Here is a 20777-nt window from a genome sequence, read left to right on the forward strand (position 1 = left end):
TCGTTATATTTTTTTATGTAAATAAAATTTTATTCAATTTTATTCGATACATCTCAATAATTTTTAATCATAAATCTTATATGAATTTATATTGTTAAATCATTGTTGCCAACTAATAAAATCTCAAAAATAAGCAGAAGAACAAAAGATATATAGTTTCAGGGTGTGACTACTATCTATCTTAAGAATAATCAATGGTTTACAATCCAGAAGGTCTTTCGGTTTTTGCGCTTTATGAGATTTTTCGTTTGTGCATTGTCCTGTTTAAAAACCTACAATAATTGATTCGAGACGTAAAAAAATTTAATTTTGGAATAAAATTAATCAAAAAAACAATAAAAGAATAACAAAAACGAAAACTTTATTTCGTAATACTTGAGTGACGCCGGCCACCTTAAGCCTCGGAGTCTTAAAGTCTCGAAAGGCCCACAGACATACGTGCAACAAAGGTAAGAATTCCACGAGATATTTTCAGCAATATATTTTTTATAATTTATATATGAAATTCTATGACATTCCTCGTTTAAAATTCTACAGATTGGTTTGCAATAATATTTAATAATATTACATTGTTAACCTCAAAAATATTTATAATATTTAAAGGAACTTGGAGTTAGTTTAATAACTAATGCGTATTATAGGATTATAACCGCTTTTTAAAATAATTAAAAATTTTTATTTTATTGTATATTAATTTTAATTTTCTTCATTATTTTTGTATTTGGTAATGTTCAAAATTATATTTGTGCATTGTATACATATAGTCCTATGTGAATGTGTTGATTTGAAATTTTATTACGGATTATAAGCAATTGCTCGTATATTCTATGAAATAAGAAATATAATTCATGAATATTATGTGAAAACTATTTATAGTATAAAATTACTACCACCATTATTATTGCTACTATTATTATTACTATTACTACCTTCCTCCCCCTCCCCCCTCACTCTCACTCACTCACTCACTCACTCACTCACTCATTCACTCACATATATACATATCAGGCGCGCGCGTCTATACGCATATACGTTCACTCATTTACGTGGGACTATATTCCAAATATTATTTTTTTATGATTTATAAATTCATATAAATATTAATGTTTTCAATATATCATATTATTCATAATTAATAAATATTAAATTTAATGTTAAAATCTTTAAAAAATTCTTTTTAAATATGATTTTAAAATCTTATTGTTTAAAAACTAATATTAATTTCCATTAAATTTAGAAATGAATATTATATATAAATTTATTAATACTAACTGAGATTAATTTGATTTATAAAATATTAATAAAATATTAACAATTTTTATGAAATAAAATTTAATTTAGCTTTTAAATATTATTACTGCAATCTGTATTGTATATGATTAGTAATTTATATATGCTCTTAGATTAATATATTTATAGATATTAAATATTTTTATTTTATAATATTACCAGAGAACTACTTCCTAGTTAAGAAATTTATATGAACGTTTAATATAAATTGTTTAATTTATAATAAATATTTTTTTTTGCATTATTTCATATATATTTACCAATATCAAATTTAGAAATTACGTTAATTTTCTTATTATTGACTACTGTTATTTGGTTTATATTATTTTTTATATAATTTGTTTATAATATTAAGTTAAATGATTTTTGTTTCATATGGTTTCATTTATATGATGATAAGTACAATGCTTTAGTTTTTTTCTTCCTAAATTTTTCCTTTTCCTTTTGTTCTTTCTTTTTCCATGCCCAAAAGACATTCTTACAGGTTGAAAGTCCGTTCGTTATAGTTTCTAGTGCAGTACATAACAGTTTGCGGTTTACCGGTATTTCTTAGTTTGTGTTGTGTTCGAGTTGAAAGTTTAAAACGTAAAACAAAAAGTTCGGGGCAAGAAATCTTGAAAATTAACAGTATGTCTTGTAAATGTGAAAAAAGTTCAGTTTGAGTATAAAGTATAAAAGTTATTAGTAAAAAAGTTATCAACGTGATATAAAAAGTATGTTCGACACGGTATGGATTGCTCGCGTTGTGCCTTCAAGAGCAAGTACTGCACAGGCTCTTATTGATACAGGTAAGCCCTGCGATGCTACAGATGCAGATTTTTCAGTGCTACATTTGGTCGGTTCGGCTAAAAAATTCACTTCTCAAGTAAGGGAAATTAACAATTTGTTTAGACAATGGTCCCATTCTTTGTCAAATCATTATTGTACATATTCTAAAAGAATAACTTATTTACAGGTTAGAATAATTCATCATGTCAGACTCTGGTTCAGAAAGTTCCTCTTCGGAGGGTTATGATGGAAGAAGAGATCGAGTTACACCTGCTGACAATGTGGCATCACCAAACTTTTCACATCATTCATCTATATCTGGACATAAATCTAGAGCAAGTTCTATTTCTTCAAGAGAAAAGTCACCTGAATCTGTTTTATCAGAAAGAGATTCAAAATCTCCAAGATATACACCAATATCTCCAAAATCTCAAAGATCTGGATTAGTATCTCCTAGTGAAGTGGGTTCTCCAAGATCAACTCGTAGTTTATCAAAATCACCACCTACTTCACCAAAATCATATCATTCAGGAAATAATTCTTTGGATTCACCAAGAAGTGATCAGAGTTTATCTCATTCTCCTATACAAGATGAAAGATCATGCCCATCTACTCCTCTTGATTCCAAATCTCTACATCTTGATGATACAGAACCTAAACAATTTGAACTGGAAGTAGATGCACAAAGATCTGGAGATAATTCTCTTAAATCATATTCTTATAAAAATAGTGAATCAAGACAAAGTTCACCAAAATCTCCAAGATCTGGACGTAGTTCAGCAAAATCATTAATGTCTGGAAGAAGTTCTCCAAAATCAGGTCCAGCATCTCCTATGGATGATCAAGAATCAGAAAAACATTCACCACCTCATTCTCCACCAACAAAAACTTCATTTAATGAATTGGATGGAGAACAAATTTCTGATGGAGATATTGAAGATGAACCTGAATCAATAACTAAATCGAAACCTACACCAATTACACATGGTGAAGATTTATCAGATGTTTCTGATTTAGAAAGTATAGATGGAGTTGATGGTACTGAACATGAATCAATTCTTAAGGAAAATCAACAAAATGAAGAAAAACACTTAATTATTGAGAAAATAGAAAAAGAAGATAAACATGCACCTGTTGGATTAACAGAAGAAAGTGAACAGTTAGATTTTGAAGCTGATGGTCAATGGAAAGACGAACGAGATGAAGGTAAATAATTTATAAATTACTTAAATTCAAATAAAATATAATTTAAAAAATTTTATTTGTGTTTAGGTGAAGCAGAAGGACCTATTATTAAAGAAAATAAAGATAAAGATGAAAAAGATGGAAAAGATAAAGATAAGGATAAAATGAAATTAAAAGATAGTGATGTAAATGATAAAGAAGAAGGAGAAGAAGATGGGGAAAAAGTAGAATCTGAATTAGAAGAAGGGGAACTTAGCGATGGAGATGATGCTCGACCAGAAGAAACAGAACCAAGACCTGTTTGCCGTTTTTATAACCGAGGTCAATGTACATGGGGAGTTAGTTGTAGATTTTTACATCCAGGTGTAACTGATAAGGGTAATTATACCATGTTTGATATGGTAAGGCCAATGGCATACCCACCACATACAGTGGCTGCTCCACATGAATTTAGACCACATATTGATAGACCAAATATAGTAAGACCATTACCTGGATATGGAGCACCACCACATACACCAAAAATAGAAGATCTTCCTACAGAATCTGCATGGGAACGTGGATTACGACATGCTAAAGAAGTAAGTTTACATTTTGCTTATCTTTAATTTTTTCTAAGATTTGCTCTATTTTAAAGAAATCATTGTTTATTGTTTTTTTAATACTTATTACATGTAATTGTACAAAAAATATTTTATATATAACTTGAACAATTTTAAAAAATGAATATATTATGATAAAAATTATTTATGCAAGATATTTTCTTTCTTTTCTTTTTGAGTTTTTAGTCATCAAATATGTTTTTTATATAATTTATTTTATTTGATTATAATTTTTTCTATTGCTATAATAATTTAATTTTGAAATGATTTTGGACTTTAAAAAAAATATTGAAAACTCAAAAGAAAATGATATTAGAAATGATATTAGATATTACTTTTTTCATAATGCATATATTTTTTAAAGCTTAATATGTTTTTCATATTGTCACAACTAAAATAAAAACTATTTTTATGCAAAACACTTTTTAAAATAGTTATAACATAATTTTTATAAGACATTTTTATAAGAAATATTTTTTATTTATCTATTTTTATAGATGATGCGTAAAGCAAATAAGCGTAAAGAATCAGATATGGACTTTGAAGAAAAAAAAATGAATTTAAGCTTAGGACAAGATGAATTAGATAGAGAAGCAGGATATTATGTAAGAGCAGCTAGTCCAGAACCACCTGTTGAAAGATGGCCACCTAGAGAGGCACCTAGAAGAATACCACCACCAAGACTTACACCAGAAAGATATATCGATGATCCTGATTCTTATTATGCACCACCTGCAGCTCCTCCAGAATATTACAGGTAATAATTACAATATGTATTATTATTTATATTTATTATTCATCAAATTTATAAAATAATTTGAAAATATTATTTCAAATGAGATATTTAAGACAAATTAATATAATAGAAATTTATTTGCTGTTTTCATTTAAATATTTATCATATATTTAAATATCATATATTTCATAATATTTTAAAACAAATATTTAAATATCTTTTTTCTTTTAAGGAGAGTACATTATAAAACAGATTCTCGAGTTACTACTGAATATAGAGAACGTATAGATTATCATGCAATACCTCGTGGAACACCTCACTCTGTTTCTCCACCACCACATACCAGAGAAAGAGAAAGAGAAAGAGAGCGCGAACGTGATAGAGAACGAGAATATTATGAAAAATATGAGAAGAAACATAAACGTCCATCAAGAGAGGTTATTGTAGAACGTATTCCGCCAACAAAACCTTGGCGAGAAGAAGAACCACCACCAGAAGAAAGGAGTAGAGGAGATGAATGGGCAGATCCCTGGATGCGTCGGAAGTCTCCAAGTACAGTACGTCGAAATACATCATCTCGACGATCACGAAGACAGTCATACTCTTCAGGCTCTTCATATTCGTCAACAAGGTAATTTTTATTTTTAATTTTAATTAATATTACTAAATATTTTTAAAACATCGTTAATTGAAAGATTATTTAAATTGTAATCGAATTTTTTAATTTTTTTTTTAATATTTATATGTGAAAAACGTACAAGTGTACTGTATGCTGTTTTTAGTTCTAGCCGTAGCTCGAGCCGCTCTAGCTACAGTTCTTACGACTCCCTATCCAGGTCCCGTTCACCATCCCCTCCCTCTAGAACCCGTGGTGCTGGCAAAGGAAAAGCAGTGGTGACGTCGCCACCTTCTAATCCTCCAACGATTGCAGCTACTGCACCTCAGCGAGGTGCCATGTTAATGAATCCACCTGCTCCTTCTCCTCGTCCACCTAAAGGTTCCATTTCTCCTACAACTGGTACGCTTCATCGACGTGCTGGTCTTAATCCACCTGCACCGAGTCCTCTTTCTTCTCATCAACGTCATCACGAAAAAGCAAGAGACAAAGCAGCGATAGCAGCAGCTGCAGTAGCAAAAGTTATTAAAAGTCGATCAAGATCGAGGTAAAATATGTAAAAATCAACTGAATAAAATATATAGATATTTTAAGATATTAAATTAAATAAAACTGACAAAATATAATATTTATATATATATGTAATAATGTATATGTGCATATTTAATATATATATATAAAAATATGTTTTTAGGTCATCGCATAGTAGTTCAGGTTCAGAAAGCAGTGGTAGCAGTAGTGATTCTAGTGAGTCGAGTTATTCGTCTTCTTCCAGTGAAACACGTCGCAGAAAAGGTTCCACTCCACCGGTAACACGAAAAGATTCCAAGGGTATTGATGCTTTGAAGCTTAGTGGTACCAAACAACAAATCAAGCTTACATTGAAGCCAACAAGCAATACTACAGCTGTGAAAAAAGTTGATCGATCTGCTTTAATGGCTGGAAAAAAAAGAGGCTTAGAATCACCACCATTAATTGACAGTAAAGCGAGCGTTGCTGCAGCTGCAGCCAAAGCTGCAAAAAAAGCAAGTTCACGACGAGAAGAATTATTAAAACAACTTAAAGCAGTAGAAGATGCAATTGCGCGTAAGCGATCAAAAGTTTAATAATACAACATATATTAATTATTTTAGAAATATGTATGTATACACAAACGCAAACACAAATATTTCCTACATATAATTAGCTGCTATAAAATAGCATGAGATAAAAAAAAAATATTTCATATTAGGATAAACATTTCTAATTTCACAAATTTTTCTAATCACAATGTTAATATTTAACTTCTGAACTTCTTTTTTTCGCTAACATGTAAACACAAATCGAACAAATATAATACTATATTACTATAGTTTCTTCATTATTGAAGATAGAAAACTATTCGTGTTTCGTTACGTATGTACACATACATCTGTATGTGAATGTAAAAACTTCGAATCATACATTTTCTTTAAAAGTTGGTCATAGTAATTTGTAGAAGTAAGATAAAAATAAACTACAAAACGACGTCTTAAAACTGCCAAATACACGTAAATAAAACGTGTAATTTATTTATATATGAAAAAAAATTCTGTTGAAATATACAATATATCAATCATAATAAACTTAACATTTTTAAATAGATACAAACAAGTTTGATAATATCAACGACAATAAAATGTCGCGCCAATATAAATATTTTACATTATCTTTTTTTTTATTTTGGACAATTTATCTTGAGCAAATTAAATTCTTTATTATAACATTAGCATTATTAGTTTATTCAGACCATTAAGAGAAATAATTCATTAATTTTAATATTTTTATCTAAGGAAAAAAATATATTATTAAAGAGTGTGTATATTTTATATAACTATTTTTATGTTACATGTGTAATTATAAAAATCACAAATTTTTCATTATAAAAGGTGAAATATATAATATGATTAAATAATTTTACTACCCATAAATAAATTTAGTGGACAAATTTAGAGAAGTTTGTTAAAAAAATATTTTATTTCATATAAGTTCTAATAGGATAAAACTTTCTGCAAAGTAATATATAGTAGTACACACACGCGCGCGCGCGCGCACACACACACACACACACACAACAGTAATAAAATAAAATTTGGGAAAAATAATAAAGACAAAATTTTTATTACAAATATTTTATCGACTAATGGAACAAACATTTTGTTAACAATAATTTATTAAGTTATAAATTACAAAACAAGATTACAAAATGTGCATAATAATAATTATATACACATTACATACTAATTAATTAAACAGTCCATAAAGAGATAGAACAATTATTTTGTTTGATATTTTATATATAAATTAACAATAAATTATACAATAAATAATATATACTTATTTAGATTTCAATTAAGAGAAAAAAAATATAACTTTCATTCAATAAAATTATTTAATAACAAATACAATTTATCTAAAGTTCAAAGTATTTATTAAAATGCTGCATATATGATATATAAAATATTATTTTATTAGCACTGCATTTCATTTTTATTGATTTTTAAACTGCTGCAATTAAAAAAATAATTATAGAATTATTTTAAATAATTTAAATTTAATTAATTTAAATTATTTAAATAATTTTAAATAAATATAATTATCTCAGGATATTACATTTTTATATTTAATATATATACATGTAAAAAAATTACATAAGTATTAGAATTATTGATCAATCCTATTATCAAATGTGAAAACTAGAATTTTTGTTATGTTCTTAGAACAGTTATTTCGGAATCTGATTGCCTATTAATACCGCTATCGATATTTTCCTGACTCGTACGAATAGGAAGTCCCATAAATCTATTAGTACCATTTAATGTACTACGTCTTGATCTGATTAAATTATTGTCATGGGTTTTTACCTCATTATATTTGAATAAACCATCGCCAGGTGCAGGCAATGTGCTTTTTGAAGATTTATACCACCATTGATACGTAATGTACCATGTTAAAACGGCGGCTACACCTCCAAGAAATTTTTCTATCATAATATGATAATAGAGCATTGTAGATATTAACATAGTATCCCAAAGTAATTGTTGCAATGTCATTGCAACAAAAAGACCTCTTAAATAGGGCGTAAGTGCTTTATGTGCTTTTTTTAAAAATTCCAAATCAGAATTCGAAAGATTTCGAAGCGGTCCAGTATTAGGTTCATTTGGGGTAATTCGCGAATGTTCTTCGCGCATAATTAAATCCTTTATACCCTCCCATCCAACTAATGAAGAACCTTCTTCTGCTAGAATTAAGCTTGAGTACATAAGAATAAATGTATGTCCAGATATATCAAAACCACTCCAAAATTTACCAGATTGAAGACATTTCGCTTTTGTCTGTAATTGTATATCTTTTGTACTAAGACATCGACCATAATTGGTTTCAATATAATTAAATAATTTTATCCATAATATCCACGCAATTGTAGCTAATCCCAATCTAGCAAGATGTTTTAATAGAATTGATCTACGACCACAGCCAATTGTATGTGCAGTTAATGCAACCCATGGAACAGTTACACTCAATAACCATCCCCATCCCCATTTCACAAAATATTGATTAAGAGCGTTATCTGAACGTGAAAAATAAGTTCTTGGCATAGCGATAAAATCTGCTATTAGTGATACTATAAATATCGCACCACAATATATAGTAACTTTGAGTCTTGTATCAAAGAGTAGAGATTTTTTACAAACATGTAAAAACATCGTTACAAGTATGAGACCTATGGAACTTGGAGCGGCTGTTGGTCGAGTTCCGCCTCTGTCTTCTTGACTTGAATTTGGACGAAAATTTAGACGACTCGACCTTAAATTATTAGCCGATGATCCGAACATCGCGGAGCTACCGGACGATGAATGCATGCCTCTTCGTTTTCCTGTAGCCATCGTATTATCAATTTGGAGGTTATCGTACGTACGTTATTAATATTTAAAAGTTACGTTATATTGCTGCATGGTAAATTAATTCCTTTTACACAATGAAGGTTAGCTTTTAGCTGTTTGTATCCGTTTCTTTTACATGCAGCTGAAACTCTTGTATGCACGAATTTAGATATTATCAATAAATATAAGATAATACCCGTTATTGAAAATAATATTACATACACTGTATGCTTTGATTACATCGACTTGCTCTGTCATCCAATAGCCTTTCTCTTATACTATTATAAAAAAACTACAATATTGTTCCATTAAGTCTACAATTAAACTTCTTTCACATAACAATATAAATATATTCATTTATGGATATTGATAATATGTATTTAATTATAAATTCAATAGGACCGTTTAGTTAGCAATCATCTCATTGAATTTTTATACGATCAGTATTCATATCATATTGCATTATCATATAATATTGATATTTACATTGCCATGTGAAAGAAGCTTAAGATTCAAAACTCTAAATGATGAGAGAAAAATGAAAATGCATTATATAAATTTAAACGAACAGATTTTAAATAAATTTAACTAAACGTTATTAGAGTAAACCTTATTTAAACAATGTTATTAATATCCAATGAATTTTTTTTGTTTCTCAAAAATAACCTCAAAAACATAGAAGATTTAAGATTATGATTTTTTTATTATTTTAGTATCATTCTCAATAATAATATTGATTTAATTCAGAATAAAATTGTAATATTAGAAAATTTAAAATAATACAAACTCTAATTATTTTGTAATTGAAATATGAAAATTTTTTTTTATTTTAAATATTTTATTATTATACAAAATATTTTTAAAAATCAAAAATCCTCATCAATTTATCGATTAATGATAGTATTTCATAAATTAGTTTTATGATAAAAATTAAAATATTGAAGATTATATTTTTTAAAAATAAAATCATATTTTTTTTTTAAATATCTGAATTTAATGTTTTCTAAAATAATATTTATAACAAATTTTTTTCAAATATTTAAAAAACGATTTTATATATGAATATACGAATTATAATTTTATATATAAAATAACAAAATAAATTGGAAAATAAGTATATTTTGTATACATGTTAAATCTTAAATTATAAAATAATTTGTAAATTAATATTTTATTATTTATAATTTTATTTTATTATAATTTTATTTATAATTTTTTATTAAAATTATTCATTTGATTATATATATTATATTTGATAACAGTTTTTATTAATAATAATTTTATTTATAACGGTTAACTATTTTGAAGATTACAAATAGCAAAAAATAGATTCAACAAATATAGCGATAGCGTTGTTTTCTAGAAAGTTCTATAGAATATTTCAAAATTCATTCCTATGCTCTTGTTGCTTTTATTTGTTTAAATTCTATCGCTATGATGTTTTGCATTAAACCATTTGCATCATATATCAGTATATCTTACAAAATAATTTTCTTAAAGATACATTATAAAATCAATGATGTAATATTTATATGTTATATTAAAAATTAAAATTCATTATAATTTTGAAAGACAAATAATGAAAACTCATTTGTTATGTTGATTACGCGCCAAGAATAAATATAGATAAAATAAATAATTAAAGAAGGATAGAAATAAAATAAAAATTAAAGAATCATTTCTAAAATACTGCAAATAAAATTAAGTAAAAAAAGCAAATAAAAGAAAAAAAATAAAAATAGATGATTTGACATTATCTCTTGGATACAAAGAACATTTCTCCGAAAGTAAAATAAAGTAGAATAAGAATTAAAGATCTACGCCATCTCTCGAGTATTTTTAGAGACATTCTTTGAAAAAATTTTTTTTTATTTCTTCTATTCTTTTATTTTATCGTTTTCAGTACATTTCCATGAAGCATGAAAATGATAATGATATATGAATATATTAATATATATAATAACTGATACTATATAATAACTATACTATGATAATAACTATACTGATATCGTTAAATAAAGTAAACGTAAAAAATCAAAGTTTTATATAAAATTTATACGTATTTTTGAAATAATTTATTATAATGTTACGTTCTTCGATAAATCGATCTATGCAACAAATTAATCGCAATTTATCAGAAATAAAATGTAAACGGCTAGAAGGAAAAGTAGCAATTGTTACAGCATCAACACAAGGGTAATTTTTTTATAGAAATTATACATTCAATTTTTTTCATTATATAGAATAAAATTTATTCCATAATTATATTAATAATTATATTATTTAATAAAATAATTTGTTAGCATTGGTTTTGCAATAGCAAAACGTTTAGCTGAAGAAGGTGCTAAAGTAATGATTAGTAGCCGTAAGGAAGAAAATGTACAAAATGCTTTAAAGGAACTTAAGTCTAAAAATTTAAATGTTTGTGGTATGACATGTCATGTTGGTAAAAATGAAGATAGAAAATCTCTGCTTGAAAAAGTAAATTTTTTATTTATTTTATAAATAATGAATTTATAATATATTTTTTTTCTAAAAACATAATTTAATAATGTAGACCATACAAGAATTTCATGGTTTGGATATTCTAGTATTGAATGCAGGCGTAAATCCAAGTTTTTCTACTTTTTTTGAAACTTCAGAATCAGTATGGGATAAAATTTTTGATATTAATGTTAAAAGTACATTTCTTTTATTAAGAGATTCCTTATCATTTTTAAGAAAGAGCAAATCAGCATCAGTAATACTTTTGTCTTCAATAGTAGGATATTTACCACTTGATGTAAGTAGTTATATTTAAAAAAATGTCTCTTATTTTTATAATGTAAAATAATCTCTATATGTAATTTCACAAATAATTTATTCATTTATTAATTTTTTTTTTAAATATGAAAATTGATATTAAAGATGTTAGGTGTATATTCTATTAGCAAAACATCAATATTAGGAATTAATCAAATAGCTGCTAATATTCTTGCACCTGAAGGAATTCGTGTTAATTGCATAGCACCTGGTGTTATAAAAACTAAATTTTCACAAATAGTATGTATATTTATAATTTTTTTCTAAGTAGTTTATTATTTAATAACATTAATGTAATGTATGTATTTCATAGCTTTATGAAAATGAGACAGGGGAAATGATGTTATCAAAAATACCAATGAATAAATTTGGAAAATCAGATAATATAGCAAGTGTTGCTGCATTTTTAGCAAGTGATGATGCTTCATATATTACTGGTGAAACTATTGTTGCTGCTGGTGGAATGCGAAGTAGACTTTAAATGTATTTTATATGAAACATTTGTACATTTGTTATTAAAATTATATTATTTTTTAATATATGAATATTATAAATATTATGAATATTTTTATGAAAATTTTGCAATGGAAATATGAAAATGTTATTTTTTTTTAAAATGTTTATATTTTAAAAAACATATTTTAAAAATATAATATAATAAAGAAATTATGCAATAAAAAATATTAATTTTAAATTATAATTTATTTAAATCTGAATATAATTAAAAAATATACTTTATTAAATATACTTTATTATTTAAAAATTATATATTTAGTATGTTAAAATGAAAATTTAGTATGTTATTTATAGTATAAAAGTTATTATAATTATAATATATGTATATATATATATATATATATATATATATATATATATATATATATGCATACATTATGTATTATTAAAATTATTATTTATTATATATATAATCAGAATTCTATTTATGTTTTATGTTTTCTATGATGATAATGATAATGCAAATATGGTCAAAATACAATATAGTTAAAAGAAAATATGAGTTATGAAGGTAATAGTTGTTTTTTTGAATTAATAAAATAAATGGAATCATTATAGCAATTAAAGTAACCTGTGAAATATAATTCGCGTAATTTCTTGATTCTATAGATTATTAAAATTGAAATTGTTTATATTTTATTTGTTAAATATTATCAGAAAATAAAAAAATATATTATTCGTGTTTAATTTTGTTTATTAATTTATTTAATCTTATTATCCATTTAAAATATTGTACATTTAAAATAGATCAATTATATTATGAATTTTTAAATGTAATGAAATGGTTAGTTTTTAGAACAAAATTTTTTACTTTTAAAACTGATAAAAAAAAAATATTTTATTATAAAATAAATAATTATAGATTTTTTACATTTTATTATAATCTTCTTTATTATATCTTTAACATTGCTAATTTTTTCTTAATTATTTCATTAAAATTATTTTACTTTTTAAAAAAATTTATTTAATATGTTAATGTTAATGATATAATACATAATACATTTTTTTTTATAATTTTATTTATTAAAAATTTATAATTTTTTTGAAATTATTTAAGTTAATTCTCCACAAGCTGTTACAATAACTTTTTGAATAGGGATGCCTGATTTTGTTCCACATTTTTCTATTTTTTTTAAAACATCCAAACCACTAAGAACATGACCAAATACTACATGTTTTCCATCTAACCAATCTGTACGTGCTGTACATATGAAAAATTGTGATCCATTTGTGTTTGGTCCAGAATTTGCCATTGACAATGTACCAGGTCCCGTATGTTTCAATTCAAAATTTTCATCATCAAATTTATTTCCATAAATTGATTTTCCCCCTGTACCATTATGATTTGTAAAATCTCCTCCTTGGCACATCTATATTTTTATAAGGAACTTATTTGTCTGTTATTATAATATATATGTTTTATATATGATATCATACGAAAAGTATATAAAATAATTATAATCTTATAAGTTTCTTTAAAAAAGGATACAAATTCTGGGATAATTCTATGAAAAGTACTTCCTTGATAACCATATCCTTTTTCATGAGTACAAAGAGCACGAAAATTTTCAGCAGTTTTTGGTACAATATCAGCTCTTAGCATCATAATAATCCTACCTAATTCTTGTTTTCCAATACTAATATCAAAATATACTTGAGGATTTTGTTTTCCTTTTTTAGGTTGTATCATATCATTTGATTTTGTATTATCATCATTTTTAAGTGTTTCACCTGCATGTTCTTGTAACCATACATCATCAGCCCAAACAGGTTTCGATGAACCTTCTTTTATTTTCTGTGGTTTTGCAATATTTACTCTGATTGTTCGTCCAAACAACTCAGAATCATTCTGTTTATTCAAGATAAAGTTTAATCAATTTAAAAATAGATAAAAATAGATAAAATTGTGTGAAAATAATTAATATTTAAATGATAAGATAAATAAAATTAACTTTCAATTTATATTCATATATTTTATATAATTTTTTTATTTTACAAAAATAAATTATAGAATATATATTTTTTTATAATTGTTATTGCAAAGACAATATTTTGTAAAAATTTTATAAAAATAAAATATTATATATGAAATATGAATAATATATTTAAATAAAAAGAATGAATGACAATTCATTATTATAAAACTATATTAAATAACTCACACAGATAATGTTGTTTTATATATGTACCATATTATCAATTGCTGCTGCTGCATCTTCTGCACTTTCAAATTCAATAAAAGCAAATCCTCTATGTTTTTCTGACTCATAATCTAATGGTATTTGTACATCAACAATTTCTCCAAAAGGTATAAATGCTGCATGTAATACTTTTTCATCGACTTCTTCAGCTAAACCTCCTAAATAACAATAATAAAATAATATTGTTATATAACAATAATAAAATTAGGTTATATCTTATTTAAAATTAAAATTAATAATATTAGTTTTTTACTTACCTACGTAAATTGTTCTCTTTGTATTTGTACTCATAATGCTTATATATTTTTAGTAAAATACTTATATATTTTTTGCTTTGCTGAATGTGTTTATTATAATAAATAATTAAATCCGATAACAATTTTATTGACTGAAAGACGCCGACGCGCCGGGTACACATACTACTATATGCTAAAGAATAAACTGAATATATAAGCAAGTACTTATGTATACTACATACTAGCTTTAATCAGAATAAAGTAGTGGTGAGTTATATAAGTAAATCAGTAGCGACAAAATTGATAGAATAAATTGGTATCATTATTTAAAAGTTTAGTTATTTATAAAAGAACATTACATCAAAGATATTAGATATTATAAATTGTCTTATATCCATTTTATTCAAAGGTAATTATTTTGTCAATATTCATATACTACAACATTTTAATATATAAAATTATAAATCATTAATTACTTTTATAAGTTAATATTTTATAATGTTATATTTAGTTAAAAAATATATATATTATATATATATTATAATAATATTATATTAATTAATAAGATAACATGTTTTTTTATTAATAGATAATGTAGTTTTTTTTAAATTTTTAAAAATAATTTAATTACAGATTACTATTCCAATTTTCAAGTATGCATATATTACAAAGAAATATTTTATATTATATTCCTTCATTAAATCGATCAATGCATCTTTTAAAAGATTTAGCATATATAAATGGAAAATGGGTATCAGCAATAAAACAGCAAACTTTTCCTGTTTATAATCCAATTGATAAATCTATTATTAGAAATGTTCCTGATATGGATGTTGAAGATACAAAGTTAGCAATTAATTCAGCATTTGAAGCTTTTAAATCATTTAAGAAAACAACAGCAAAGGAACGAAGTCATTTACTTAGAAATTGGTACAATCTAATTGTGAAACATTCAGAAGATTTAGCAAAAATTTTAACCAAAGAAAATGGGAAGTCTATTGCTGAATCTAAAGATGAAATCAGATATGGAAATTCATATATTGAATGGTTTTCAGAAGAAGCTAGAAGAATTGAAGGAGAAATATTGCAAGCACCAATATCTAATAGAAATCTTTTATTATGGAAAGAACCAATTGGCGTTGCTGCTTTAATTACACCATGGAATTTTCCATTTGCTATGATTACACGTAAAGCAGCTGCTGCTCTTGCTGTTGGATGTACCTGTATAATTAAACCATCAGAAGATACACCTCTTATTGCTTTAGCATTAGTTGATCTTGCAGAAAAAGCAGGTTTTCCTCAAGGAACAATAAATGTAATTACAACAAGTCAAAAAAATTCTCCTGTTGTTGGTAAAGAATTATGTGAAAATTTTAATACAAGAGTTTTATCATTTACTGGTTCAACAAATGTTGGAAAAATTTTATATCAACAATGTGCTTCAAATGTAAAGCGGCTTTGCCTTGAATTAGGAGGTAATGCATCATTTATTGTTTTCGATTCTGCAGATATAGATTTAGCTATAAAAGGTGCTATGGCAAGTAAATTTCGTAATTGTGGTCAGACATGTGTATCTGCAAACAGGTTTTTTATACAGAATAGCAAATTTGATCAATTTGTAGAAATGTTGCTATCAAAAATTAAAACTGAAATTAGAATGGGTGATGGTAGTAAGAAAGACATTACACATGGTCCTCTGACTAAAAAAAGTCAATTAGATTTAATACATGCATTAGTTACTGATGCTGTAAAAAAAGGAGCAAAATTACATTGTGGTGGTACACCATTGCCTGAATTAGGGCCATTATTTTATGCTCCTACACTTATAACAGGAGTTACTAAGGAAATGGAAATATATAATCGAGAAATTTTTGGTCCAGTAGCTGTTGTATATAAGTTTGATACTGAAGATGAAGTTGTACAAAAATCTAATAATGTATCTGTTGGTTTAGCTGGATATTTTTATTCTCAAGATCTATCACAAATATTTAGAGTAGCAAAAAAATTAGAAGTTGGAATGATTGGTGTAAATGAAGGATTAATTTCTACTGCAGAAGCTGCTTTTGGAGGTATAAAAGAATCAGGTTTAGGAAGAGAAGGTTCTAAGCATGGTATTGAAGATTTTCTTGAGATAAAATATGTATGTATTGGAAATCTTAAATATTAACGAAGATATACATATACAATTTTATATATATTATATAATATATATTTCATAGAACAATTTGTTTAATTTATTTAGTATAATAATATCTTAAAGAATATTACATACCAAATATTAATTCAACTTATTTTTATAAATATTAAAGTAGATAAAAATTTTGAACATCTTTTATGTTTTTGAAAGATAATTTAGAATAATTTAAAATAATTAAACATAGTAATTTTTTTTATAAAATTGAACGTCTTCCAATAGTTTGTAAGTTATAATACTATATTATATACAAATAATATATTGTAAGTAATGATATGTAAATATAGTATATTTTTCTATATATTTTTTGTAAATTTTTTTTAATTTATTAATTTTTCATATATCAAGTCATATATCAAGATTTAAGAAAAGATTAAATAAAGTTTTTTTAAGTTAATAAAATGATATATTATGATAATATATTATATATTTTCATTCTGATATATAACCAATATATAAATAAATTTTATTTTAATTATATAAGAATTTATATAAAAATTATTTTTTATATTATTAATAATTTATGAAATATATTACTGATTGAAAATATTGTCTTCCAAAATTTAGATTTTATAATACAAAGGATAGGAAATTGTAAAGATATACAAGTATATTTTTGAAATAAAATTATATTCACAGTATGTAATAGTAAATATACATACGGCAAAATGTTAGATATTTATAATCAAGATATAATAACCAGAATAAAATGTAATGAGAATGTCAGCAATTTTTAAGTCCATGTTTTTGAATATACCTTTCCCTAGCTTCTCTTATCATTTTAGCTTTTCTTTCCTGAAAGGAAGAAGATCCTAAATTACTGTTATCTTTAACTGTGCTTTTTTGCAATTGATTTAATGGTGCTGATCGCATAATAGTTTGAGATGAATCTGGAGTATAAGTAACTATGCCATCCAATATATTGGCAATTGTAATATCAACATTGCGTGTTTTCACTAAAATAAATATTAATAAATTAGAATATTGAAGATTAAATGTTATCAATATAATATATGAATTAATAATTATTTACATACAAAGATCTCTTAAAATCACATTATGAGGGACTAATGGAAGGACTTCACTGACTTGTCGAACCATTCTCTGTATTTCAATACTATGTATAACTTGTGAATTTGGAGAATTTCTATCAAATCTTCTATTTTGTGTTTTTTCCAGAATATAGCGCTTTTCAAATTCTATTTTATCTGATACAGTATGAGAACTTGTTTGAAGTCCAAGACTAGTTGCTATATCTTTTTCTACTTCTCGTACTAATACTTCACAATCTGGATTTTGCTTGATTTTCAGGTACTTAAATGTGAAGACTGTATAAGGAACAAACATAAACCAAAATACATCTATCCACCATCTAGATGTTAATGAGGTAAGATGGATGGATGTAAATTCTGGTCTCCATGCTTTAATTGCAACTGGTTGAACAGATGCTTTTATAGTAAATGGCCAAGAATTAAATTTTAACAAAGCTACACGACTATTGGTTATACCAAATTCAGGTTGAATTGCAATGCTGCAATTTGATATAGAAAGAAATTGTTTCATATTGGCGATTAGAGCTTCTTTGCTACTCATATCCATCACTTGTAAACCTAATGCATTGTTCATGGCAGTAGGTATCTCCCACATAGTAGGAGTTAATGCTTGTGTAGCTTTATACAAAGCAAAATGATCCAAGACAGAAACATTATTACTAATTATAATTCTTGATTGTTTATCTTTTACTTCACCTTCAGGAATCTTCACCAAGATACCAAAAGCAAAACTAAATCCATGATTTAAGAATGTTCGAAGAGTATTACAATCAGGTAATAATATTGCAACAAGCCAAAGTTGTAAAGCAATTAATAACCGTAGTAATACAAGTAAAATACCCACTGGAGTATATAAAAATATAAATACAAGCCGCCAACCACTGGGAAATCTAAATAATACATTTAATTTTAATGTTATAATAATATTTAAATTAATATTATTATTAATGATAACAATATTTAATTATATTTAGAAAAAACAAAATTTATAAATATACATAAAAAATATTTCAATTAATAATAATTATTATGATACATTAATTTATTATAAGTATAATTTATAAATATCTTATAAATATCAATATTAAATATCTTTTTATATCTATGTTATTATGAAATAATATATAATTATATTCTTATGCAATATAATGTTATATATAAATCAATTTATCATATAATTTATAATATTATATTTTTATATTAATTATGATATTAATTAAGATATTACATGGAAATTGTATTTTTCAATTTCAAAAATATTAAGTTTAAATAATATTTAAAATATTTTTATAGAGGAAACATATGTTAATTATAAAAAATAAATTATTCAAAAATTTTTACATTTATTTCGATATCATTATTAAAAATTAAATTATATTTATTGTTAAAAGAAATTATGAAATGTTATAATTATTCATAAAATAATATTTAAATTTATTGTTTACAAATGATTATTTTACCTGCTTTTATCAAATAAATCCTGAATATCAATTTGTGACATTTCTTACAATAAACATCTGTTAAGTTGAAAAATTCACGCTTGACAATTGTACGTTCACTGAAATAATTATATTGAAACTTGACAATGACACGACTGATATTTGACCTTTTTTAACCTACTTTTCAGTCGCTTTTCAATTAATACGAATTTTCGTTTTCATCAGTTTCTGTAATCAGCTGTTTTGACATAATATTCTAGGGATTTTTATTTCAAATTAAAGTACAATTTTCAATTACGAAAATCATATACGAATATCATGTGTTTTTATTTTATATGATCTTTATTATATACTTTATAATGTGATTAGTTATAAATATCTAAAATTGATTTTGATTGTTTACATGTGAAATGGAAAAATATTTAATATAGATATATACTATTTAAAAATAATAAATATTTAATAATAGTTAAAATGGTTAATGATTATCGAAATTTGATTAAAATTTCGTCTTTTTAAATATTCCATATTTTTAAAAGAAACATATATTTTTATTTTATACTTTATTTTTATATTACTTTTTGTAATATATTTGTATTAATAAAAAATATTTTAACTTGAATACTAAATATATTAGATATATGTAATATTTTTTATATTTATTTTATATTAAATAATAAATAGGAATTAAATTGTAAATGGAATAATGATATAATATTATGCATTAATAAATTTATGAATAAAAATAAAAAAATTACTATTAATTTAACAATGGGAAGTAATGTAATCACGTGATTCGTTAGTATAGTAGTAAAGATCAGTGATCGTGTACGGGATAAATTTTCTTCGTAATTTGTAAAATTATTAAAAGTAATTAAAGTTATTAAAAAAATATTTTCGTTCGAAAACATCAATTGAAAATATTAATTATTTTTATTGCATAAATAAGTAAGAACAAAAATAGAACATAAAATTCCATGAATATATATTATTGAACATAGATACATATAATTGTTAATTTTAGGCAGTGTATATAAATTACTCATACAACATCAATTGAAATATTAATTATAAATATTTATCAATTGAATTATATCATTTTATAATCATGTATGTTATTATTATTGTGTGAAAATCAAATCTGATCTTTTTTAATTTTTTGTGAGACAACCAAAAAAGTTATGAATGTAAAAATTGAAAATATTTTTTTCATTATAATCAATTTGTTTAATGAAAAT

At 24.5% G+C, this 20777-nt stretch overlaps 6 protein-coding genes across 13 annotated transcripts in view; 3 read left to right on the forward strand and 3 right to left on the reverse strand.

Moving 5' to 3' along the window:
* Positions 1-179: 179 nt before the first annotated feature.
* LOC108001219 (zinc finger CCCH domain-containing protein 18) lies at positions 180-7547 on the forward strand. Of its 7 annotated transcripts, none has more exons than XM_062080963.1 (8): positions 185-449; positions 1763-2078; positions 2246-3264; positions 3331-3824; positions 4343-4602; positions 4814-5212; positions 5364-5744; positions 5892-7547. In XM_062080963.1, the coding sequence occupies exons 3-8, from the start codon at positions 2262-2264 to the stop codon at positions 6301-6303; spliced, it is 2949 nt and encodes a 982-aa protein (XP_061936947.1). In that variant the 5' UTR covers positions 185-449; positions 1763-2078; positions 2246-2261; the 3' UTR covers positions 6304-7547. The 7 variants fall into 7 exon arrangements, with proteins under 7 accessions (XP_016917621.1, XP_061936947.1, XP_061936949.1 ...); XM_062080965.1 differs by having other exon boundaries at positions 1775-2155; XM_017062130.3 differs by having other exon boundaries at positions 1775-2078.
* On the reverse strand, positions 7371-10471 carry LOC108001180 (acyl-coenzyme A diphosphatase FITM2). Its single transcript, XM_017062074.3, has one exon. The coding sequence runs from the start codon at positions 9100-9102 to the stop codon at positions 7924-7926; it is 1179 nt and encodes a 392-aa protein (XP_016917563.1). The 5' UTR covers positions 9103-10471; the 3' UTR covers positions 7371-7923.
* A 681-nt stretch (positions 10472-11152) lies between these two features.
* Positions 11153-12582, forward strand: LOC108001177 (uncharacterized). The gene is made up of 5 exons (XM_017062071.3): positions 11153-11295; positions 11403-11580; positions 11657-11881; positions 12007-12141; positions 12215-12582. The coding sequence occupies exons 1-5, from the start codon at positions 11183-11185 to the stop codon at positions 12380-12382; spliced, it is 819 nt and encodes a 272-aa protein (XP_016917560.1). The 5' UTR covers positions 11153-11182; the 3' UTR covers positions 12383-12582.
* An 836-nt stretch (positions 12583-13418) lies between these two features.
* LOC108001176 (peptidyl-prolyl cis-trans isomerase E) overlaps positions 13419-20777 on the reverse strand; it is a 99306-nt gene continuing 91947 nt past the window's right edge. The window contains exons 1-4 of one of the 2 annotated variants that reach the window (XM_017062067.3): positions 14876-15086; positions 14607-14776; positions 13907-14266; positions 13419-13787 (exon numbers count right to left, since the gene is read on the reverse strand). In XM_017062067.3, the coding sequence (XP_016917556.1) occupies positions 13470-13787; positions 13907-14266; positions 14607-14776; positions 14876-14909 (882 nt within the window). In that variant the 5' untranslated portion in view covers positions 14910-15086 and the 3' untranslated portion in view covers positions 13419-13469. Of the gene's footprint in view, positions 13788-13906; positions 14267-14606; positions 14777-14875; positions 15087-20777 lie in introns of those variants that run through there. The other variant, XM_017062068.3, reaches the window with a different exon arrangement.
* Positions 15109-17778, forward strand: LOC108001174 (succinate-semialdehyde dehydrogenase, mitochondrial). The gene is made up of 2 exons (XM_017062065.3): positions 15109-15263; positions 15488-17778. Exon 2 carries the CDS (start codon positions 15510-15512, stop codon positions 17019-17021), a length of 1512 nt encoding a protein of 503 aa, XP_016917554.1. The 5' UTR covers positions 15109-15263; positions 15488-15509; the 3' UTR covers positions 17022-17778.
* LOC108001175 (lipid droplet-regulating VLDL assembly factor AUP1) lies at positions 17662-19810 on the reverse strand. Its single transcript, XM_017062066.3, has 3 exons — positions 19561-19810; positions 18086-18990; positions 17662-18004 (listed from the first exon to the last, which is right to left on the reverse strand). The coding sequence occupies exons 1-3, from the start codon at positions 19599-19601 to the stop codon at positions 17772-17774; spliced, it is 1179 nt and encodes a 392-aa protein (XP_016917555.1). The 5' UTR covers positions 19602-19810; the 3' UTR covers positions 17662-17771.

This window comes from Apis cerana, linkage group LG10, assembly GCF_029169275.1.
Source record: "Apis cerana isolate GH-2021 linkage group LG10, AcerK_1.0, whole genome shotgun sequence".
NCBI lineage: Eukaryota > Metazoa > Arthropoda > Insecta > Hymenoptera > Apidae > Apis > Apis cerana.